At 49.3% G+C, this 23697-nt stretch overlaps 8 protein-coding genes across 8 annotated transcripts; 4 read left to right on the top strand and 4 right to left on the bottom strand.

Moving 5' to 3' along the window:
- Positions 1-2128: 2128 nt before the first annotated feature.
- BO88DRAFT_364212 (uncharacterized protein) lies at positions 2129-4317 on the bottom strand (the record flags this gene model as incomplete). Its single annotated transcript, XM_025703969.1, has 5 exons — positions 2129-2624; positions 2684-3263; positions 3316-3391; positions 3450-3646; positions 3692-4317. The coding sequence occupies 5 exons, from the start codon at positions 4315-4317 to the stop codon at positions 2346-2348; spliced, it is 1758 nt and encodes a 585-aa protein (XP_025563795.1). The 3' UTR covers positions 2129-2345.
- A 744-nt stretch (positions 4318-5061) lies between these two features.
- On the bottom strand, positions 5062-7660 carry BO88DRAFT_272561 (DNA-directed DNA polymerase eta). The gene has a single exon (XM_025702365.1). It carries the CDS (start codon positions 7270-7272, stop codon positions 5260-5262), a length of 2013 nt encoding a protein of 670 aa, XP_025563794.1. The 5' UTR covers positions 7273-7660; the 3' UTR covers positions 5062-5259.
- Positions 7661-11972: 4312 nt separating this feature from the next.
- Positions 11973-13602, top strand: BO88DRAFT_272511 (putative transcription factor RfeG). Its single transcript, XM_025702364.1, has 3 exons — positions 11973-12500; positions 12615-12659; positions 12736-13602. Exons 1-3 carry the CDS (start codon positions 12354-12356, stop codon positions 13393-13395), a joined length of 852 nt encoding a protein of 283 aa, XP_025563793.1. The 5' UTR covers positions 11973-12353; the 3' UTR covers positions 13396-13602.
- A 1257-nt stretch (positions 13603-14859) lies between these two features.
- Positions 14860-16537, top strand: BO88DRAFT_424944 (uncharacterized protein; the record flags this gene model as incomplete). Its single annotated transcript, XM_025708787.1, has 2 exons — positions 14860-15123; positions 15161-16537. The coding sequence occupies 2 exons, from the start codon at positions 14860-14862 to the stop codon at positions 16535-16537; spliced, it is 1641 nt and encodes a 546-aa protein (XP_025563792.1).
- Positions 16538-17131: 594 nt separating this feature from the next.
- On the bottom strand, positions 17132-17833 carry BO88DRAFT_404333 (NADH:ubiquinone oxidoreductase subunit NDUFA3). The gene is made up of 2 exons (XM_025706585.1): positions 17462-17833; positions 17132-17357 (listed from the first exon to the last, which is right to left on the bottom strand). The coding sequence occupies exons 1-2, from the start codon at positions 17643-17645 to the stop codon at positions 17311-17313; spliced, it is 231 nt and encodes a 76-aa protein (XP_025563791.1). The 5' UTR covers positions 17646-17833; the 3' UTR covers positions 17132-17310.
- Positions 17834-17962: 129 nt separating this feature from the next.
- BO88DRAFT_404332 (dolichyl-diphosphooligosaccharide-protein glycotransferase) lies at positions 17963-19694 on the top strand. Its single transcript, XM_025706584.1, has 4 exons — positions 17963-18222; positions 18288-18398; positions 18462-19162; positions 19224-19694. Exons 1-4 carry the CDS (start codon positions 18078-18080, stop codon positions 19641-19643), a joined length of 1377 nt encoding a protein of 458 aa, XP_025563790.1. The 5' UTR covers positions 17963-18077; the 3' UTR covers positions 19644-19694.
- A 17-nt stretch (positions 19695-19711) lies between these two features.
- BO88DRAFT_404330 (PET191 family protein) lies at positions 19712-20680 on the bottom strand. The gene is made up of 3 exons (XM_025706583.1): positions 20572-20680; positions 20262-20403; positions 19712-20190 (listed from the first exon to the last, which is right to left on the bottom strand). Exons 2-3 carry the CDS (start codon positions 20360-20362, stop codon positions 20007-20009), a joined length of 285 nt encoding a protein of 94 aa, XP_025563789.1. The 5' UTR covers positions 20363-20403; positions 20572-20680; the 3' UTR covers positions 19712-20006.
- A 323-nt stretch (positions 20681-21003) lies between these two features.
- Positions 21004-22480, top strand: BO88DRAFT_338421 (sterol esterase; the record flags this gene model as incomplete). Its single annotated transcript, XM_025702977.1, has 2 exons — positions 21004-21118; positions 21183-22480. The coding sequence occupies 2 exons, from the start codon at positions 21004-21006 to the stop codon at positions 22478-22480; spliced, it is 1413 nt and encodes a 470-aa protein (XP_025563788.1).
- Between the last annotated feature and the right edge of the window lie 1217 nt (positions 22481-23697).

Below are 23697 nucleotides of genomic sequence, written 5' to 3'. Positions count from 1 at the left end.
CAGTACTTCCACTATACGGTCGATCAGAAGACAGACTATTCCTTTTTTTGCTGGAGCCGCATGATGATGGCATGAGCAGCTGAACAGTTTGGCCTAGAGTTGACTCGCAGCGGAATGCCCTTCGTTCTTAGCCTTTCAAACAGATATGAAGGGGTACCCTCACGGGAACTACGGCAATGCCGACCGGGCGACAGCCAGATCGCTAGCCTTATCTGTGAAGCCATCCGCAAGGGGGTGATAGCATTGATATCGCGGTACCAAGGGGATATAGTGTGCCAGTGAACCATGGAACCCGAGTGTGGCTGGTGCGGCCATCAGAAACAACCCGGGACACGATCAGACTATCGCAATGTCAGCAAGGTTACCAAATCACACACAAACAGAATTTGCCGGGCCGTAACTAGCCCAGTGCCCATCGCACTATCCTTAATATCGGCATTTGGTATTACTTACTCCATGTGGAGGACTCCATCACGATGATCGCTCTTCCCGCAAAAGCAATGTGGCTGAAGGGAGCGAAGCAAAAACCGGAACGGAATCCAGGGCGTGAGCTGATTAGTCACATGCCGATCCGTGATTCGTAAGCGGGGCGCGGTCCTTCTGAAAGTAGTTACTCTCACTTCATCAGTCAGCAGGCATCTTTCCATCTCCCCTGACCTCAGTGTGTGCACTTATGGGGAAACTGAGTAGAAAGAACTCCCTAACATTGCTAGATAATTCAATAAACAAACAACACTATACTTCCATCTACCACACCAAAAACGAAAAACAACAACAAAGACCCAAGCACAAACAACAATCAATCAATCAACTATGAGTCCACCCATACAAAAATAGTAGCACATCGGCCATCCCTTTGGTGGACACTTAATTTACTCTAGCGGCGTATTTTTCATCTCCTGGCAATTTCCTCCGTCCGGTCCTAATTTTGGTCAACGGTAAACAATAGCAGCACCACCATTTCATTCCCTACGATGGAGCCCGGAAGGGCTGCCTCGCTTGACTAACTATTTACAATCTACCAGACCAGTCAAGAATAACTCTCAGACCTACTAAGAAAGTGGAGATATATAGCTGTCATTCGATCCTACGTACACCAGTCTATCTATGCCTGCTATTCACAGTATGCAGTGTCATTCTACCCGATTCTTTATTAGGTTATTTATAGATGTACTATCTACTCATGGGATACTCATCGATGTTCACAGTTTACACAGACGCACGCATACACAGTGCACTGACACATGACATATTTAGAAGTACTACTATATCATCCTAGAAGTAAGGCCAGAGCAAGACAAGAGAGCCCTATAGCCAAGTAGTCACACCCACACCCACACACCCATCATCCCTAAATATACCACTCGCTCAATTAATAGCAACAATAGAGTAAAAATAATAGACACATCACATGAACTCCCCCCATCCTTCCCATCCCTCGAATCCCCATCACTAATCACTCCTTATATTCAACTAAACAACCAAAAATCCACACACATAACATAATATACTTACACACCAAGTACCTACCTAGACCATAAGACCATACAGTATATTCCCACAAAGAAAAGAAAAGTATATAAAAAAAATAGAAAATATTATGTGACTCGTCAAATTAACGGGGGGCCGAAACCCCGAAATTCTGAAACATAAGGTACATAGGTACATTTTCTCATCCCTGTAGATACATACATACATACAACACAGATACAAGTATGTGTGTGTTATAACTGCGTAATGCATGATCATCTGCATGGACGGGTTGTGAGGCTGATTTGGGTATATGCTATGCTTTTGCTTAGGTTTCATTTTTAATCTATTTTTTCTTTCTGGTAGTAGTAGACGGGTTGCAAGCGAGAATGGTAAGTACTAGGGAATGGGGATTGGGATTGGGGGCTGCTACTACTTACTGCTTGTTGTTGTCGTTGGCGTGGCTTGGCTTGGCTTGATTCGATTCGAATTGTGGATGTGGGTGAGGCGCAGCAGCAGCAGCACGGTGCGATTGTGTTGGTTAATTTTTATTGCTTGGTGGGTTTGGGTTGGGGCTGTTGTTGGTTCTCTATTGATTAATTGTTGTTGTTGTTATTGTTGTTGTTCTTGTTTATGGTTTACTGTCTTTGGTTTAGGTGGCTAGTTAGCAACTAAGCAATTAAGCAAGGCACTAGATACTATTCATGTATTGCTTCATCCAAGGTGAGGGTATATAGACAAGTATGATGTGGTCTGGAACCTGACAACAACAACGGCAACACGGGTATCTGGGAACCCAAACAGACTCGGGTCTGCATCCGACCAGGGTATATTGGAGCTGTAGTATAAGTCCAACAAAAGAAGAGTCCGCTGTTTCACCACCGCCCTGGGCGCTGAGGGCCCCTCCAGCGGTTGCCCTCGACGACCATATCCCGTTCCTTCTTTCTCCGCTCATCCCGAACGAAGCGGGGAGGTGGTGGTTGATTGTCGAGAAGCAGGGGCGCTGCTTTCTCGGCTGCAGGTATCAGAGGTGGTGGAGGAGGAGGAGCAGCTACACGAGGCAGAGATGCTCGCTCACGGTGGATCTCTTGGATTCGACGACGGCGTGCACGCCGAATCTCTTCCGAGCGCTCAATGAGTGCGTCGACGTCGTTCTATGCGGGTCTGTCAGTAGGGGATAGACAGGTGGCACACAAAGAAAAGTGAAACATGCCTGCTCGAGGTAGGAAAATATGTAATAGAAGGACTCGGTCTCTTCATACTCATAGCCAGACCGCTCAAGGGCCTCTCTCACTATCAGGTCCTTTGTAATCTCCGTCCAAAGGCCGTCACGACGGTCTTTGAGTCCAACGTATCGTCGTCCTATTCGCCCAAGTTGTCGTTCCGGGATATTGTCAGACTCTTTCACGTCTTTAACAACAAGCTTAGACTCACGATCTCCGTATCGTGAAGGCTTGATTTCTTGTGTCACTATCTCAGTCCGTTTCTCTTCCTTGGGTTCGGCTCTGACAATATCCAGCTCCTCCATGGTCTTAATGTCCTTCCTAGGAGGAGTGCGATGCCCACGGAGCCTGTAGAAATCCTCTTCTTCAAATTCTTCTTCGACGAGCGACTCTCGGCTACCATCCCGCCGTATCACTGTAAGCCTTTCCTTTTCGCGCTCCACTGACCTAGGCCTGGGAGGGTCGACGATAGGTACAACCTTGTCCCGCCGAGGTTGAGGGAATTCCTCCTCCTCCCGTCGAAGAATGAGGACCTCTTCCTTGTCCCGTCGTCCTTTCCGGCGTCTCTCACTATGCAAGGGTGAGCGGCTTATAGTTGAAGATATGGCTTGTCCAGACATACCGTTCGCGAAATTCTGCTTCTGTAAGTGTGATCTCAGGGCTATGAGCTCGAGACATGCTAGGCTTTGTTCTGAAGCCTACAAATGAATGTGAATGAGCACTGCTGGGATACAAAGGGAATAGAACAACTCTCACCATCACGAATAGGTCTACCATGCCCCGGCGAAGGAACTCTAGGGATTGCAATTTCTGGAGATGACGACCTTTCCCGTCTTTCGAAGATAATCTCCTTTTCCTCAACACTTCGCTCAGGTCTTCTTTCCCTAGGGTCCCAAAATGAGACTTCCTCCTCATCGACCTCTTCATCGAGCTCGTCGTCAGCATCATCTATACTTTTGTGTCGGTGTGATCTGTGCCTGTGTCGCGAATGCGATGACCTCTCATAGAAAGGGCCACTGCGGTGCCTCCTATGGTGTTCCTCCACCTCGGGCCTTCGAAGCCGCACGTCACCTTGCTTAAAATCCATTTCTCGCAGTCTTCTTTCCTCCAGAAGACTCCGACTGCGTGGTTTAGGTGCGGCCTCTGGAATATCATACCTGCGGCGATGCACCGGTCGTTCTTTTCTCGGTACGAGAACGATATCACTGTCAGACTCGCTATCAGTGTATCTTCGGTCTGTTTCCTCGCGAAACGTGATCTCCTCCTCTATATCCCGGTCCCTCGAACGAGGCCGTCCGCGAAAAAGGGGTTGTTCATCCCAGTCTTTTTTCAAGCGGCGCGGTCTCTCACGAGGTGGTTCAAGGTCTTCTGGCTCACGCCTCAGGATTGGTGGCGCTAAATCACGAGGATAGCCATGAGGCTCACGTAAAATCTCCGGTTTTCTTTGAGCTTCCAGGTGTAAGCGTTCAAGTTTGTCAAGCGGTAGTCCCTCCGATCCTCGACGTTTGTATCTTATATCTTCCTCGAAGAAACGCTCATCCCTGCCTCGTCGTGGATACACATCACGCTCAACTTCGTACATGTCCTCCTCGTCGTATTCTCGAGCACGACCTCGTCGAGGCATGGTGTGTCGTTAAGAATAAAGGAAGGCCACACTGGCTAAAGATATGCGCACTAAATGTAGTTCTCAAAGAGCGACATGTAAAAGGTAAACAGCAGGTTCTCGCTATGCGGTTAAGACTGGTGTGCGACGTTCCTGAGCAGCAGCTGTATGAGCGACGGAGCAGGCAGGAGACAGGAGCAGCTGCTATGCGACAGAAGCACGGCACTAGCAGGAGACGATCAAGTCATTCCACCGTAGGAAAATCAGCCTGACGATAACGTTATTCCTATTATGTCAGTGATGGTAAATCTCTGGTTGCAAGATGATAGGCATCCGAGCGAGTCCAGCCTGGAAGCGACCCCGCGGCTGAGTCGGCTGATGTCATGCTGCAGCACGGGTTCTCTGCCCGAGAAATCTTCCCAATGCTCGTTGGATACGAGCCACCACATTATCCTTTGAGCTGGTGGAATGATTCAAATGGCTTGTATAGATCTTCAAGCCATGTGGAAATGATGTAGAGAGTTGAATACTAGTGAAAGCCTAGCGAAGTCGTGGAACCGTGGTTCAGCTGGCGGGATTGTATGTTGTTGGCTGAGTAGTTAGTACGATGATGATATATTATTCATCGCCACAACTCAAACAGGGTAGATCTGGTCGATGATTGGCGAGATGCTAATTAGCACCATTGATGTTGTTGGTATGGTAGTAGTAGTAGTAGTATTATTATTATCTAAAAGTGAGTGGGAGCAAATGTATTCCGTGGCTCGCTTACCACTATATATTGTGCAATCATGGTTGGTGCCTTGAGTTTAGACACAATTGGGAAATCGTGACTTGAGGCTACTAGTAATCAGTGACAAATCCTGAAAACGTGACATACACAGCATTCAATTATTTTTTGATTCCCAGAGTATCTGGATTATATACTATATACTGGTATCTCGCTACATACGAGGTTAAGCCTTACCCGAATTTGAGACGAGTCTGCCCCTTCTCGGGCTTACCCCGATTGCTACGATTGGCTTTATTACGAGCATTAGATGCTCCGGGTTTGCTTGTGGGTACTGGAGACTGTTGAGGGACGCTGGATGCCTGTCGTTCTTCATCTGCCAGGTCTTTGGCAAAGTGCCAATCATCATGTTCACCCCTCTCGTGCTCTGGTAGTACGCTTCCGCAGCGACTGCAGGTATAACCCTCTGGCAACGTTTCTGTTAGCTCAGATGAGGGGTCCTTGGCCTGAAGGGCTGAATCCGTATGCTCGTTGAGCTCGGTTCCCATATCTTCTGCTTCAGGATCATCCTGGTCAGGGTGTAGGTCAGTCTCCGGCGGCTTGAGGAAAAACCGCTTGATGCCATTGTTTTCCAGCTTCTGGCGTTTCTCATCGGGTTGCTGAGCATCCGACGACTCTTCAGCCATTAGATCCCTCTTCGGTTGTGAGGCTTTTGCCTGTTCACCGCGAAGGAGGAAAGAGTCTATTGCCCGGTTCTTCGAGACTCCGTCTTCGAACCCACCAACACTCAACGAGAGATTGGCGCAGGGCCATGCACGTCCGTCTGCTATGACCTGTCGGAAGAGTGTTTTCCCAAGCTCAAACAGTAATGTTTCATCAATGGGTACTGATCCGGGAATGGGAAGTTGACGGGAGCGAACCTGAGCTCCTTGACGGTGATGCAAAGCAACTGTTTTGGGGCGGCGCTTGTGCTCAAGAACGCCATCCTCAACAAGGCGGCCAAAGATATCGGCCGCAAAAATACTAAGCCATTTGTCTGCCTGGTCAACCGAATTTATGCTCGGCCTGAACGACTTGGCTGAAAGCATCGATTTGATTTGGGTCCGCGAGTTGACCTCACTTTTGTCTTCTCCCCGGATGATTCCATAAAGCCAGGTAGCAGTATCGTCATCCAATTTGGCGCGAAATTGCTCGAGAGACACCTTCAGAAGGTCACTCACTTGTTCTGTTCCAAACATTGCGGTAACCTGGTCACCAAGTTTACCCCCAAGCATCCTAATCTTTGTGAATTTGTAGCCACTGAGAAATCGTTGTACAGCACGGTTCCGAACAATGGTCTGCTTATTCGGTTTGTTGCAGGCGCTCCCTAATTTGGCCATCATTTTGTTCTTGGCCACACCCGCAGAGCAAGTGTATTGGAGCTGATCCCAAACAGCTGCCCTGACCGACCGAATGATTTCAGACCCTATCAGCATAGCAATGTCGTCCCAGTCGGGGTCATCAACTTCCGTCTCATTTTCGTCAAGATCGATCAAACAATCCTCAAAGTCCCACTCAAGCGCAGTCGTAGGCGGGACAGGAAGTGGAGTGACTCGGTCATCGCCTTGCAATTCAGCTCTCAGTTCCGGATACCGTTGAAGGAGGACACCGTGCACAAGAGGTGACAGATCAATGAAGACTTCATCAACGCTAGCTTTCTCAAGACCAGCGTGCTGTATGGTAGACTGAGCGCCAGCCCCATGTTCATCACCAACCAGCTCCCTATGCCATCTCGCCAGTTCCTCCTTCATCACCTTCAAAATTTTGCGCGATTCCGCCCGGTATGGATCGAGACACACCTTATCGGTGTTCATCCGCTTGAACGCATCGTTTCTGTATGCCCATTTCCCACCTTCTCCTTCCCGGAACGTGGCCACATGTTGTAGGATAATATCCGGACATAGCTTCTTAGCCTCTGCTGCCGATATCATTCTCGTTATACCGAAGGATCGTGCTGGATAGTTTATCGCAATGAGCGAGTCCCATTGTCGTACAGCTAAGGGCACCGTGCGGGGTGTCCTAAGGCGCACCATTTCACATTGTGCGTAGAAGGCATCGAGATCGACATGAGCAATCACTCGCAGGGGTGTTGCTGTTGAACTTTGACGGAGAAGCTGTAGGTGTCGATAGGTGTAGCGTGATTCGGTCTTCAAGGAATCGGCGGACGTAAAAGTCGACGGGACGGGTTCCGGGGAAGAGCGTGACATATTGAAAAGGGTAGTGCTATAGTCATTGCGGAACGTAGAGTAGCGACTTCACGTCAACTGAGATCAGATTGCTGTAGCTTGGATGTGACACCACCTTCTGTGAAGAAGTCGGGCTGAAATCCGCGCTGGAAGCCATGATCTGAAGTTGCAACCGTTGACTCGGGAAGACCACTTCCCAAAGAGGATTAGCTTGGATTTGTCGAACGGCCGCATCGCGATCGAGTCAATCTAATCGACACTGCAACGGGAGTATACTGGTATGTCTCCTTCTTCTGGATTCATCCTTCTAGTGTGCTTCAAACGACCTATGGAAAACCGTTTTTAGCTTGATGACGCTAGGTATTGCTTCGAGTTGGAATTCGAATTTGCTGTTTATTCACTTTGCTTACAATGTACTGACGACACCGCTATGGCTACAGGAAGCAGTAAATGCGTTTATGCGTGTTCCCGACCACACAAGGAAGGATCATTTAGCTAATGCAAATAAGGCATCAATGAAAAGACTTTACTGATAGAGATTTGATTTCATCCCAAAGATCAACGTGGAGTCATGAGGTGCATGTCGGACCTCTGATCAGATGAAGGGGTGATATCATCAAACTCAGATTTTCAATAGATCTCAAGCTTGGTCGGTCACATGGTCCTCGCCAGTGTTTATTGGCATGATCTTCCCATTGCAAGCACAAAGCAGAGTGTCGGGCACCCATTCTCTTGCCCCCTCTAGATGTCTTACTCAAGGCATCTGCCGAGTCAGTTGTCAAATGAAGGCAACAATATCATTCGATAGCCTTGAGTTTTCCAGACTGCAAGACCGCGCAGACTGTAAAATTGACTGAGAATGCAATATCTCCATGGCGCTTCATACTTTTCAAACTATTAATGTTCATGCATGAGTCTTCGGTGAGATTAATTGTGATCTGATTTGAGCAGGCAGCATATGCATGATCATTAAGTACAGCATGTATGCCTTCTTTTTCTTCACCTGCGAACTCGATAGGGTTGATGCAGCCACTATGGAGACCATGCGACAAAGAAGACACCTGGACGGATGTCATTCGAGCAAAGGATGGGTCCCCAAAACTTGGTACATGGGGTCTCACCGCCATGCTGATACTATACTATACTATTGCGGAACGGTGACCCCTCGGTGGTGGGAAAAAACGCCTTGTCGGACTCTGAAAATGGGTCGGGAAAGTGTGTGACACTCCATGTCGGGACACAGTTGGCGTGATGGGAGTTTGGTGTGTGTGTGAAGGAGGGTGACAGCCGCGCGAAGCAAAGTTAAAAAACCCCAAGAAGGCAACAGGGAGCATCTGATGGTGTTACAGAAGCCAGATGCCATGCTTCGAGACCGCAAAGACCGGTTAGTTAGGTCCGTCGGTGGCTGTTCACCTCTTGAGGGTGTGGTCGCGAATCAAGGAACATCCGACCAGTTGCTGTAAGGGAACCGAGATGGTCGATCATGCAGCTGGCCAAGGATGGTCAAGTGTTCTTGCCAGATTGCTTTATGAAGAGGGGGCTGTGGGTGTGTGTGTGAACTGTGCAGACGTACTACGTACTCTCCTGTCTACTATCCTTACAGTTCGGAATACCCAAGAGGGATACGAAGTTGTGGAAGGAGAGTTACGAGATGCTGTTGCTATTCGCTCAGTTTCTGGTACTCATTCCATATTTTTCTTTCTTCCCCTTTGAATAAAAAAAATTGTTTGTTATCTTCTAGATTCACCGAGAAGTCTTCTCTACTATGTATTCTTCATCTCATTTCGATCGATACCAAAGTGGGATGATTCCCACACCCTTCTCCGCTTCCCTCATTTAGATCCCTGTCAGATAGACTCACAAGTCACCACGTTAGATTAGTAGTAGTACCAAGATTGGAATTCCCACCGGGAACCAAACAAGCGAGAGAGCCATCACAAGAAACGCCCCCCCCATCCAGCGCTCTAAGCGGGATGAATGGAAAGTTCTCATTCATGGGTTTTGCCCATCCCCAGCCCACTTGAATGGAGGATCGAGGATGATCCTGAAGGAGGAGAGTGATGATTGAGTGAGGAGGGTAACCTTCCTTGGGTGGGAGTGGAGAGCGGGCAGAAGAAAGAGAGAGAGAGAAAGAAAGAGAGATAGATTACTAGTGGCAGGGACACAAACGGGCGGATGAGTGCCCAAAGCCGCCACGCATTCCTGCCCAACCTGTAGTGTCCACCCCGGGCGCCAATTTGACTGGCTGGTGACAAGGGCGGGTTCGGCAGCGACAGATCCTTGGGTTCTTTAGTTGCAGATTGAGCGGGAGCACAAAGTACCCAGTGGACTAGTTGTACTTTTCCTCTCTGCGTGAACAAGCTAGTCGCTACCTTGCAGGTACCAGATGCGACCGATTCGACGTGAAAAACCCTTGTCTGGGCTACGGAGTACTCCGTGCCTAGTCTAGTTCCTTTTGCTACTAACGATGGCGTTGGGAGTACTTCCGTTGTCGTTCTGCATGGGTATAGGGAAGTAACAGTTCCGTAGCAAGCCTCTTTACTTTGTGGTACTTTGGTTTGGTTAGTTACCCAGCCCAGCCCCCTCCCCATCCCCTCCATCAAGCCGATCAAGCTGGGGGTGATTCCCGTAAGGCAGGCAGCCGCTAACTACTTACTCAATATGTGCAGCAATTTAAAAATATATGTGGTCAAAAAGGTAGCAGTAGCTTTGAGGTTCTCAGTCGTGCAGGTGCACAAAAGCAAGAGCGCCCAGTCAATGTAACAATTTTAACCAATAACTCTGAATGGTTCTGATATACTACCCCGTACATATCCCTGAATGCATTTTGATGCCTCGCAGCAAATAGTTTCAACTGCAGCCTCCTGTCATCATCATCACAGTCACCGCAATTGACAACATGGACGCACAATTTATTATTTGTGCCGGTACTCCGTACTCCGTACCACTGGGAATGAACCCTTTCTGTGTGTAGTTGCGGCTGAGTCATCCAACGCTGGACAGACCGACGAGAGCCGGGGGAACCGTTGAGATACATAAGTGTGTAAGTAACTGCAAGGTTCTTCTTCTCCGTCGTGCATCCATCTGGTTGGTGGGTGGAAGCAAGCATTACTTGTGCAGTGCAGGAACAGCAAGAAGTAGGCTGAGAACTATTAGCTTACTATTGAATAGGAGCATACAATAATGAGGCTATCCAAATATCGTATCATGTTATATCGCTGCCCGCAATTTATGATACTAACTAGTAGTATTACCGTTGAGCGGCTATCCATGGATCCATGGCCGGACACCCAAACGGGCAGAATTTCTCCGCGGTTCAATCAACCGTGGCTCGTGATTCTTCGGGAATATGTAGAAGTCTAAGTAAATAGTAGGGATCTATCTACCCAACTATGGGACTGACTGGCAACAACAACTATGAGCATAGTTAAGAATAAAATACACAGATAATGGTGCTATAAGGCAATGTTCATGTTGTTAATTTATTGGTTAACGCTTTTAATTAATTATCAGTAGAAAATATATGATTATTATCATTCACTGAATCAATGCCCTCCATTAAGAGAAATCAAATAATCATCATAAATCTATTCAAAATTGAAAATAATAATAAAAAATAATTATTTTCCACCCGTTCGCCGCCCTAATAGGGGAGATCCTCGAACGCCATCCGCATCATCATTGCCCATGGGTCAGCGTCAGCATCCCACCAGCTGCATCAGCAATAATAATAATATTATCCATCCATACTATTCACAATCAAGCCGCACGGGTAGGGGCAGGAAAATCGTCTGCACCATCGCCTTCCATGACCCCGGCGGCTACGCCTCATTAGTCGATGCAAGTTTCTAGTGGGAGTCATCGCGCGCTCATCGTGCTGCCGGAGAGGGTCTAATCGTCGGGTTGGGTGGAGTCAGTCGTGGCACCAGACATGGCCAGGCAGCCCAAAGATGGCCCAACAGCCCAATCATCCCAATCATCCCCCCTCGGCCAGCTTCACCTTCGCGATACTCCACTGGCTGCCCGCCCCCCCTCTCTCGTCTTCCCTCTCTCCCTCTTTCCCTCTTGTGTCTTGTCATTCATTAGATACACAGTAACTTACTACTACTACTTACGAGACTAGTTAGTCGCTCGCTGCTCCTCTTTCGCCGCCCGCCCTGCAGGTTTCTCGCCCTCTTATCTTTTTTTCCTCCCCGGCTTGTCTCATTTTTTTCCCTTTTCTCTTTCCCCCCCTTCTCTTTTCGCCGCCGTAACCTCCCATACAAACCTTCTTCCTCCCGCTTCCTCCTCCCACCCCCCCGACTCCGAAACCTCTCCTGCTTCTCTCTCTCTTTCCTCATTCTTCCACCTCTCTCTCCCCTTCCTTCACTCCCTCCCTCCCTCTCTCTCTTCCCCTCTGGCCTGGTTATTCCCTGCCAGTTCAAAAGGTAATAGAGTCTGTGTCCGGGAGCGTTGAAGTGAAAATACACAATCCACCCACTGTTCAAAAGAACCGGAGATTCCACCCAGGAGAAAAATAAAGGCCTATTTTCTCCCTCATCTCCCTCTTCTCATTCACCTGAGATTATTCTTCATCATTTCGAAGTTCACATTCACACGTTGAGCTCTCTCGTCTCTTCCTCACCTGCCGGACCTATTGAAGGACGTTACTGTCTCTTTCGTTTGCGACTTGCTTAATGCTGGAAGTGACCTATATACTTTGCATCCATCCTTGACAACCTCCGTGGACAAAACACGCTCTCACCGGGATTTGTTTCTTTTATTCTCTCGGAGCAAGAGCCATATAACCAACCCTGGGATTCCACCGCTCTTCTAAGTCGCCTTTCGTGTTCTGCATGTGTGCTTGTGTCAACCAAAAGTCGGATTAGCCTTATTTCTCAGCCTTGGAGTTTCCGGACGCTGTCTCATAGAACTGTACTTCGTGCTGTTTCTTCTTCCCCTCAACCAACCCCCCATCTCCCCAAAAGAGACCATCTGCCACCACCTTCCTCTGGACCCGTCGGCTCTTCCTGATTTCCCCGGACCTCATTTGGCCATTTGGACCCGTTGCCTATAATTACATTAATACTGGAGACCGTATCCTGGAACAAACAAAAACAAAAATGACTGGCCGTCTTGGATATGAGGGGCGCCCGGAGCGTCAAAACGAATACTTCATTCCTGGCGATGGTATCAGCCGGGAAGTCATCCAAGCAGACATTTGCCGTTACCTTGGAAATGATGCGCTCGTAAGACCTGGAAACCACAATGTCTGTGCCCCGCTGCTTTTCCTATGCAATTTTCTAAGATTATACGAACAATGACGCGAACATGGGCGGGATCTGCCTTCTGGACGAATCAGTAACTGACTAGATGGGAAACAGGGTCGTCAGGGTTATTTCATTCGCGCCTACCGGAATCTCACCTCTGTATGTTGTATTTGGTTTTGCGGTATTCCCCAGGCGAGGAAGAATGTGTCCGACTAACAAATGGCTTGTGCTGCAGGAAATGATTGCTGACCTCAAAAAAGACTCGGCTCGGTGGGAGGCCGATGTTCTACGTCGGGCTGACCAGGGCTATCCCAGAGGTAGCTACCAACAAGAATTAAGCTATTCCCAGGCACCCAGCATGCCCGCGGCGTCCTACCCGGTATCTGCCATTCATGAAGGACGTCAGCAGGGAGGCCCATCCCCTCCACCTGCCTACTCAGCTCCTCCCCCTACTCAGCCATTCCCGGTGGATCCATATGCACAATCGTACCAGGCGACTCAGAGTCCCCCGTACCCACCTGCATCAACTTACACCGGCCCCAACCATTCACCCTATGGATCTGCCCCGAACCCCTACCCTAGTGGTCAGATCCCCTACACTACTTCTAGCCAACCTCCGGTGACTGCGGAAATGCACCCGTCGTCATACACGTATGGCCCTGGCTATATTTATGAGAATGGAAGGAGCAATGCCCCCAGGTATCCCGGGCCTGGCTATGAAACCGAACAGGACTATTCTCCAGTTACTACCGGGATCCCTTACCCTACTACCACAGCCCCGGACCCTCGGATAGGAATGGATCCCAGATACACTCCTGAGGCATCATACCCTCCGGCAGACCGCAATAGGCCACAACCAGCCAGAGGCGGGGAAGCCCCTCGCCGGACTAGGTAAAGAAAGTCAATGTCTGCTTTCTACGGGCGTATATACTATGAACCCTTTGTCCTTAACAGTCTATATCGTACCTGGGATCTTGCAGATATATCCACACTTCTGCTTATCCTCAGAGCCCTGAAGGACCACTCTTCCTTTCTTTGCGTATAGGAACATGAGACCGGAAGGAAAAGCGTGCATCATCGTTTGTCGGAAACAATTTGCAACTACCGGAGCCACATCCTTGGATCATCGGATATTATTTCTCCTGGACATCCATCCATCTTATCTCTGATATACTCTTGACTTTCCACCCAACGTCCATGGAGACGTTGCCTCGCGCTCTTGGTTGGCCTGGTTATCGCTCCATTGCGCGAGGCCCACGGCCGTCTTTTTCTTTGGTGTAAAGCTTGGTCGACCCAAGCTATAACGTGATGGATTTACGAGGAGGCATTTTGGCTTTGTCTGTTGTAATTCCAGCCATTGCTGTGCTTTGTCTCTTTTCTGCCTTGCTGGGTTTTGGTTTCCATTGTCTGGTCATTCTGTGGTGTATTGGTCGTGGAATTCTCATGCGTTTGTGCCACAGTCTTCATTCTTCGATCGGTGTTTTTTCGACCATCTCCTACATGTTGAGTCCGATGGAGCGCCAACTGATTTCAGGAAAATATCAGCCGGGAGCTTTTGATGACATACAGTGATGCTGTTCACGAGCTATATGTAGATATGAGCATATACGGCGTTATTTTTTGTGGTTCGCTGGTTCTTCGATGGTTATGCATTGACCCAGGGGTATAATAATCGACTTACAAAGTCAAGTCAGTGTGTTATCTTGTACTTGACCCCTTGCCTGCGCGCACCTTGAAACGCTATCCAATTGCAAGTGACTGTCTGCATGCCTTGCCTTGCTCTCCGAATCGTATGCACAGAAAGCTAATTGATGTAAATAATAGAATCTTACTTACTGAAGCGGCATGAATCCAACATTGCCGGTATCTGCTTGTAATGATGCTATTACCTTATCTCAAATGCCTCCAGCACAATATGTACATTATGTACCCTGTTCCAATACGTGTAGAACAACCTGTGTATTCGTATCGGTTGCGACGGCATGCCGAGTGAAAGCCCTTTCCTTATATACAAATTTTATATACAACTACCAATACGGAAGCCCGCCTCTCACATTGTCTTTTGTTCCAACTTATGCCAGTGATTTCGAATTGTAACACGCACCGAAGTTGACCTCTGTTAACCCATTCACCATATAACACTTGTGTCTTTTATAATAGAGATCCGGACTGGTATATTGTGAAGCACCAAGCAAGTTCAAGGCAACGATGCAATCAGTCACTTCCAGTCTCTCGGCGTCGTTCACAAGGCCACCTCGCCATAGAATGCTCATGATTCTCTTTTTGCACCATTCCAGAGACTGCTTCTTGCACTGCTTCAGCGACAAGTATCTGGAAAATATACTCAGTTGCATCAACTATGTCCGTCTTGGATTTTCCGCAGTACGCTGATGGCGACACCAAGCTCGCCATCCACCCGGATGGTTACCGCTTGCATTCGAACAGGCTCTGCGAACACTCAAGGGTTCTGAGGTGCCTGCTAGGACCGCCAAACGAAGTCCACCCAGTGCCACATATCCAGGGGATGGATCATTTAGGCGTGTATAACCTCTACCTTGTTGGTGACGCAGCGCATAAGTTCGGGGTCTTCCAGCTCCAGGTAAGTAGACGCCTTATGATCAGGGTATATCTGTGGCAGCTGGTCTAACGAGCACTTACAGGTGCCGCGTCAGTTTACGAGCGAGGTCAGAGGCTTTCAGGCTGTGGACTACATCCCAGTCTGGCCTATGAAAACCCGTCGGTGTTGGGAGAACATCTTTAGGATGTTTTATTTGCTGCCGCCAGTCCTCCACGATGATGGATTGGAAAAGAACTTTCTTGACAACAGTTTGAGAGTTGCTGAATTGGCGTTGGAGATCGAAGCGGAAGATTATATCTTTCCTATCCTCGGCGCAGCACTGGAGGGCTACGAGCAGGAGCTGTATTATTCTATCTCGAATGACCCGATCGGTTGGGTGAACCTGGCCGTACGAATCCAGTCAGCCACAATTTTCCGAGAAGGCATTATTCACATCGTTGGCCGCTGGAACTATGTGACGGATGAGGGCCACGCTTTGCTCCCTGGTCAGATCCGTCAGCTTTGTGAAAGTAAGCATAGAGATCTGCAATACGACAAACGGATGATAGAAATGAACATCCTCAACCACCCCGTCGCTGATCCAAATGATAGAGACATCTACATGTGGATGGCTAAGGCCTTTCATCAGCAGTGGCTAGGAAATGCCATAGCTGAACACCAAACATATCGTTCTTTGGATGGTGGGGCTGCGTTTTATCGCGCCATCAATGCTGGCGGCAATGCCTACCTTCCGGTGCTCGACCCTCAGACCAACCTCATCATACTGCCCATTAGGCAAGACGAGGTTACACTCGTCGAAAACCGCCTGAATGTCTTGAAGAATGCTGTAAAGCATTTGGTTGATGACCTACTGCGTAACAGATCGCGGTTCGACCCCTTAGTATGGGGCGAACTACATTACTTGACATGTTGTGAAGTTAATCATAGTGATATCCCTTGGCTAGCAGATAGGGCTGCACAGGAAGATGTAGCTCTTATGCATACCATGAACCCTGTCTTCCCCCGAATGTACAGCGACAACATTAATGTCGACATTCGACAAAACCAGACGCCTCGCATTCCCCAGATAGTTATCGAGAATCCTTTGCCGGAAAATAATCCCCAGATAGTTACCCGGCGTCTCGCATCTCTCTACTCCCCATCACTGGAAATGTCCCCTGATCGCAACCCTAGTCAGCGCCGGAGTGAGCTGACTTACGCTGTCCATGAGCCCGACTTGTCATCGGATAACTCTCAAAGCAGCTTCAATAGCCCGCCTCACTGGGATGAAGAGGATGATTCAACGGCGCGAACAGAAGCCGAGCACCCAATGATACCGGCTTTCGATGATTTTATACAGACATATCCTCAGATGTTAAGTGGGGAAGATATTGGCTTAGTGACTTATGCGAGCCCTGTCTTCATGTCTATAAATGTCAATGTTGAAGGCCACGGACATAATACTCAGCACGATGGCTGAGGTTTGGCTCTGCTGTTCACCCACAGCAGTATGTATTCTAAGTCTGTGCTCCGTGTTTATCATTGTCTACTACTTCTTTTTCATTTTCATTCTCCTCTGTTTTACCATGTTCGTTATCATGTCTAGGTTTCTCAAAGGCGGAGTCTTGTTTACTTCAATCTTCTCTGATCTACTATGTTCATTTTCATGTCTCAGTTTCTTAATTTGGGGGTCTTGTCTTTTCTCCTGTACATCAAGTTCAATGGACCCTTACGGCGCAGTAATGGTTCTTTCGGCGCAGTATTCCACTGGCCATCTCACATCTACTTCATGGTCATACCTCTTACCACAAAGACCACACTCATGATACCAGCACAAACAGAAATCAGAAATGAATGAATAAAAAAAAAGAGATAAAATTATGAACTCCGCTCTGTAACCATTTTCACATACAATAAATACACACACACATCTTGAACCCCACCCACAGCACCTCACCCCTCCCTGCCAAAGAGCACAAGGGTATAAACATGCCCGACAGGAAGAAGGCGGAGGGGCACATGCACACGTAGGAAAAAAGATACCCAAATACCCAGATCAAGGCTACCTCCGGACAAAGCGAGGGGCCCGCCGATACTTGCTCGTTGATTGAACAGCCAGCCTCCCTTTCCTTCTATTCTAACCGCGCCGGAGTCGCACGTTGCCCATGATTCAATGCAGAGCTAGTTGTCGGTTCCGCTATCGTCCGTCCACCCTATCCTTTCCATATCGCTATATCCGAGGTTGAGGTGAATTTACTCGTCATCGTAACCCTTCGGGAATGTGCGGGGACCGGCGGGGACTATCAATCGCAAGGCGCGAGCATGTCAGTATACACTACTAACTTTCCAAGACAAGCAGAGGGCCCAATTGAAGGATAGTAAATGGAAGCGGGGTGCAACATACTAGGATAAGACATAGGGATAGTCTCGGGGTCAACGTCACCCAAGGCACGTCTAAGCGGGGGCAAACCGACGAGAGCAACGGGGCCCATCGAGCCGATAATAAGGGAGTAGAAGATGGCGGGACGTTCGTGAGAAGCCCAGCGGAGGTAGCGGAGAGGCGTAGACCAGAACTGAGGCGTCGACATTGTTAAGGATTTTCTTTTCTTGTTCGTTGCGGAGGTGTTCGGGTGTGTGAGGCGGTAGCGGAACAGATATGATATAATCAATCTGCGGATGGAATCCTCTATGGGCAATTAAGACCGGGGATTAATTGAGCCTGCGGAGAGGTAGGGCAAATTGAAGTCGGGGGATTGCGACGCGGGCGAGGGGAAACGAATCGATGGAGGTTGATTGAAGGTGACGAAAGCCGCCAAAAGTGGATTTGCCGGGTCTTGGCGTTCGGTCCAAACACGTCGCCCGTTTGGGGGGTGTGTCTACGTATGTATCTACTACGTACTTCTTTCTTTTTGACGAGCTCTCATCGAACGACAAAACCATCATTCTTTTGTGGTTCGCTCGTCGGGATATTTTGTTTCTCAGTTTGTTCCCTCCGCTGTGCGGAAATTTAGCCACTCAATATGCGGTGGTCTCTTTCCTCCCTCTTTCTGTTTGGCTTCTTGGCTGTTGTACATGCGCTCAGTAGTTCGGGGAACCGTCTGCTCGTTGTTTTGGAGGATGGATCGGAGAAGGATCTTTACTCTACTTTCTGGAGTGATTTAGAAGGTATGTATCTGCAGGGCAGAAATTATAATTGAGTAGAATTGGGGTTGTGCTGATATATGCAATAGCTCGCGGATATGACCTCGTCTTCGAATCTCCTAAGAGTGACAAGCTCTCCCTCTTCGACCTGGGCGAGAGGGCTTATGACCACCTTCTTCTCCTGCCTCCTAGGTCCAAAGGTTAGCGGCGACTCATGATTCGGATGTTAGGCTACGGGGACACACAATTGACCGAGTGATCAGGATTTGGACCTTCTTTGAGCCCCAAGAACATCGTCGACTTCATGAACAAGGACGGTAACGTCCTCCTCGCGCTCTCGGGCAAGTCCACCACTCCCAGCGCCGTCAGCTCGCTGCTTCTGGAACTCGATCTCCACCTCGCTACCGACCGTTCGTCTGTCGTTGTCGACCACTTCAACTACGACACCCTGTCCGCGGCCGAAAAGCACGACGTCCTTCTCCTCCAGCGCCCCGGCCCATTGAGACCCGATACCAAGGCTTTCTTCAACGGAGAGGGTGTCCTGGCTTTGCCTAGGGCCGCTCCTCACACGCTCGGCGACCACGCGCTCATTGCGCCTATCCTGCGCGCTCCGGCCACTGCATACAGCTACAACCCCAAGGAAGACCTGTCCGCGGGAGAGGATGTCTGGGCCACCGGCTCTCAGCTGGCTCTCGTCTCCGCCATGCAGACCCGTGCCTCCTCTCGCTTCACCCTTCTCGGCTCCGTCGAGAGTCTCCAAGACAAGTGGTTCTCCGCGACCGTCAAGGCGCCCAACGGAAAGGAGACCGTCACGGCCAACCAGGACTTCGCCAAGCAGTTGACTGCCTGGACCTTCAAGGAGACCGGTGTCCTCAAGGTTGGCAAGATCGAGCACCACCTGGCTAAGGACGACCTTACTGCCGAGGACCTGAACCCCACCATCTACCGCATCAAGAACGAGACCGTATGTGCCTACTGACTAGTTCGCAACATAGCTGTCCACCCCTGCTGACGCGTCCCTATAGGTTTTTAGCATTGAGATCTCCGAGTACAGCCACGACCGGTACATCCCCTTCGAGGTGCCCGCCAACGATGCCCTGCAGCTCGAGTTCACCATGCTCTCCCCCTTCCACCGCCTGAAGCTGGAGCCCACCGCCCGCACCGAGAACAGCACCATCTACAGCACGCAGTTTACCGTCCCTGACCAGCACGGTATCTTCTCCTTCCGGGTCAACTACAAGCGCCCCTTCCTCACCAACATCGAGGAAAAGCACGAGGTGACTGTCCGTCACTTCGCCCACAACGAGTACCCCCGCAGCTGGAAGATCAGCGGAGGATGGGTCTGGATCGCCGGCCTGTGGTCTGTGATCGGCGGGTTCCTGGCCTTTGTGTTCGTGTGGCTCTACTCGGAGCCCGCCTCGGCCAAGGTCAAGAAGACCCAGTAAAGTAATGTATCATCTGAAAGATCAGTAAATGAAATCTGCTGCACAATGCACTTCTTAAGAAAGGACGACCCGAATCGTAGAAATGCCCAAGCCAGTCTGCATACAGACAGACCCATCCATTGCATATGTACAATCTAGTAGTATAGCATGATAGTAAAAGTACGTACCCATAACCCGACAATCATACACACTATCAGGGCACGGGCACATGAGCAAAATACTCCCATCAATCAATCAATCAACCAAACTCCAAGCCAAATGCCAGCGAATACAACAAAAGCACAGAGAACGTGATGTTACAGCGCGCAAGGGAAACTAATCTGTGTCACCCACAACACCAGATATAACTAACCACCCCCCACCTCACAGACCACGAGTCTTCTCCGGATCCATCTGCACCTCATCACCACTAATCTCCTTGACCGTCTCAAACGCCGGCTTGCCTGCATATAGTTGCTGGGACGTGCTGGAGCCGCCGCCTTCCGTCGTCGATACCGAGATGGGTTGGTTTCCGCGGAACCGCTTGCGCATGTCGATGAGGCCGCGCCTGATGATGAGGTATATTGTCAACTGACTGTGGGAGGGAAAGCTTTGAGAATGTATTTGGTAATGACTCACTTGCACTCGCTAAATCCCTTCCGCAATTGCTGGCATCGCATGGGAAGTTCGTCGACGTACGGCTCACTCAGACATTCGCGGGGCGAGCGCCGTTGCACCATGATGCAGTCTGATTCTTGAAGACATTGCGCCAGAGCGTTTCCTGTTTATTGAAGGTAAGAATGGTTAGAGGGTGTGTGGACCGGGTAGTATAGCTGAGATTGGGAGAAGGGACGACAATTGTGGTAGTAATGTCCGTTCGTGAATACGTTTCCGAACATCCAAGCCGCAATTTAAGAACATGGAGGAGAGATATAAGGATCCAACATACTGATCTCTTGGCAGGAACTCGGCATTCTGGGCGAAAATTAAAGGCAAGGCCCGGATTGCTCAGCCAAATAATAACGAGTTAGGAACAACACCGGTCTGCGGCGGCGGACAATCTGGAGATAATTTGCTGAAATCGGAAAACAAACTCAACCAAACGGGCGTTGCCCCGGATTAGGTAAGCCATCACATGAAGAAAGGGCCCCCATGACGTCTGGGGGCGTGTGGAACCTGACTTAGGTTGCTTGCTCGTTCCGCTTGATTTATCCTATCCTCTCTTCTTCCCATAGTCATGCGGTCTGAGTTTATGGAAGTATTGCTTCGGCGCATTATGGTTCATTACTACTACTGCTACTACCGGTGATAATTAATCTACGTGGTTGATTTGCAGACTTTCCCATCCCTTTGTGATAGTAGGAGGCTTGGTCTTATCGTCATGGCGCGCGTTCCGGTCATTGGACGGCTGTTTTGGTTCGAATATTTGGCTCTGTTTGGGTCGTTGATTCTGGTGCTGCTGGAATGGGTTATACATATTATTACGTTTTGTCTGCGTAAGTAGTGTGTTCGTTCTTTGGGGTGGTGGTGTAAAGGGGCAAGAAAGGCTAACTGGCGCAGCTGAACCTATCATTAGGTTCTGTTACGATCGATCCAAGAATATCTTCAACGCTTTCATTCCTCCGGATGACCCGGCCAAGCGCGGTAAAGAAGAGAAAGTGGCTGCGTCGGTTGCTCTGGCGTCGGATTTCACGGATATATGCGCGCTGTTTGGGTATGAAGCGGAGGAACATATCGTCCAGACGGGAGATGGCTATCTGCTTGGTCTGCACCGATTGCCCTATCGGAAGGGCGAGGAAGGGAGGAAAGTCAACCAGGGCGAAGGGAGCATTAAGAAGAAGGTCGTCTATCTCCACCATGGTCTCATGATGTGCAGTGAAGTCTGGGTCTGTCTTTCGGAGGAGCAGCGATGCCTTCCATTCCAATTGGTTGAAAGGGGCTATGACGTGTGGCTGGGAAATAACAGAGGAAACAAGTACTCGAAGAAGTCCGTCAAGCACTCGCCCTTGTCGAACGAGTTCTGGGACTTTTCGATCGATCAGTTCTCGTTCCATGATATCCCAGACAGCATCAAGTATATCCTAGAAGTGACAGGGCAGCCCTCCCTGTCATACGTGGGATTTTCGCAGGGAACGGCGCAGGCATTTGCGACGCTGTCCATTCATCCGTTGTTGAACCAGAAGATCGATGTCTTTGTGGCTCTGGCGCCGGCAATGGCCCCGACAGGCCTCCCCAATCATCTCGTGGATTCGCTCATGAAGGCTTCGCCGAACTTCCTGTTTCTGCTGTTTGGCAGACGCAGCATCCTTAGCTCGACGACGATGTGGCAGACGATTCTCTACCCACCTATCTTTGTTCGGATCATTGACACGTCACTTCGCGGCCTGTTCAATTGGAAGTGCAAGAATATCAGCCGCTGGCAGAAGCTGGCAGGGTACCTGCATCTGTTTTCCTTCACTAGCACCAAGTCGGTCGTCCATTGGTTCCAGATTATTCGACACCGGAATTTCCAGTTTTACGATGACGAAATCCATGCCCCGCTCAGTATTGTTGCCAGTGAGCGATTTTACAAGCCAGTCAAGTACCCGACTAAAAACATTAAGACGCCCATTGTCCTGTTGTATGGCGGTAGCGATAGTCTCGTTGATATCAACGTGATGTTGTCCGAGCTTCCCCGGGGGACCGTGGCGAAGGAATTCCCGCAGTATGAGCACTTAGATTTCTTGTGGGCGCGTGATGTGGACCAATTGGTATTCAGCCATGTCTTCGAAGCGCTGGAGCGGTACAGCTCCGAGAATCAGAAAGGGACATTAATGGAGAAGGTTAATGGTGCCGCGGGCACATATGTACCGGCATGAAGTACGAGGTTCTGCACCAATGAAGACACGCATAATCTAGAAGGAGATTCATACCCACCATCGCCAAGTTTGACAGCTTGCGTGTTTCGACTTGCGGATCTGACTGTCTCAGCAGATCGCGATACGAGAGACAAAGATCATTGTTCGCCTTACTTTGTATAATTTTTTGCCTATAAAGATGTTTGTTTAGCCTTGATTGTTTTTCTGTACAGCACACACACTATATCAGCGTCTAATATAACATCAACACCGCCAAACACCCCACAAAAACATTGCGAAGCAACGCAGTCCGGATGCCTCGAAGCTGGCAGACCTCCAATGACCTTCATGGGCACTTCAATACTACTTCGTTGCCTAGATAGATCCATGATAGATCGGCTCCCGACCCCTTCAGTGACATACGTCATATGTATCAAGCAGCAGCGCATTTCTTCAGATCCATATGCAGGGAGATGGTCCCAGTGTCGGGTCTGGTCTTGCTCTTCCCGTCCCCGACGCCTCACATCCACATGTGATGCATAGACCAACGCGTCCCCCATCACATCTGCACTTCTAGCAACCAAGCACGACCCAAACCAATGTTTGTGCAGCTCGTCCCCCCCAAAAAAAATAATAATTCCAATGTGACACATCAGCTTGGCTTTCAATCATGCTGATACAACCACCAAGTACCAGTACCAGTACCATCCTCCCCCCTCCCTCCCCGGTCAGGTGGTTTATGAGGATGGGGATGGTCTGATACCCTAGCGCACCATCAATGCGCGTGCACATCGGTCCAATATAGATTACAGATTATAATAAATTAATGATAGGCACACAGACAGCCTGGCATCCGGAAGTTGGGGACCGGAAGTCCGGTGCGGTGGTCCGTACTTTTTATCTTGCCGTGGCCTCGATTGATTTAGTCAGGACTTAACAATCCAATCCAGTCTACCAAGTGGTCTTAATTTCTAGTGCTGATGAGCAACGAAAGTGCCTCCCGCTTAGTTTCGGGGGTGCTTCCGTCCCTGGCAGACTAAAGTTGAGTTGGGTTGAGTTGGCGTCGGAATCTGCTTCCGGTTCCTGGAATCGGGCACATCCCGATGTCCTTTTGTTTTCTTCTTCTTCCTTTCTTCTCCTTCTTCCATTTTTGACTTTTAGGAAGGGGATGTCTGGTTATTGGCTTGGGTCGCTGCTGACAGGTAATTTTTGGGGCTTAGATGAATAACCTGCATGGC

The sequence above is a fragment of the Aspergillus vadensis genome, assembly GCF_003184925.1.
Source record: "Aspergillus vadensis CBS 113365 unplaced genomic scaffold BO88scaffold_9, whole genome shotgun sequence".
Taxonomy (NCBI): Eukaryota; Fungi; Ascomycota; class Eurotiomycetes; order Eurotiales; family Aspergillaceae; genus Aspergillus; species Aspergillus vadensis.
Note: the sequence above shows the minus strand (reverse complement) of the source record. Positions and strands in the feature narration are given on the sequence as shown.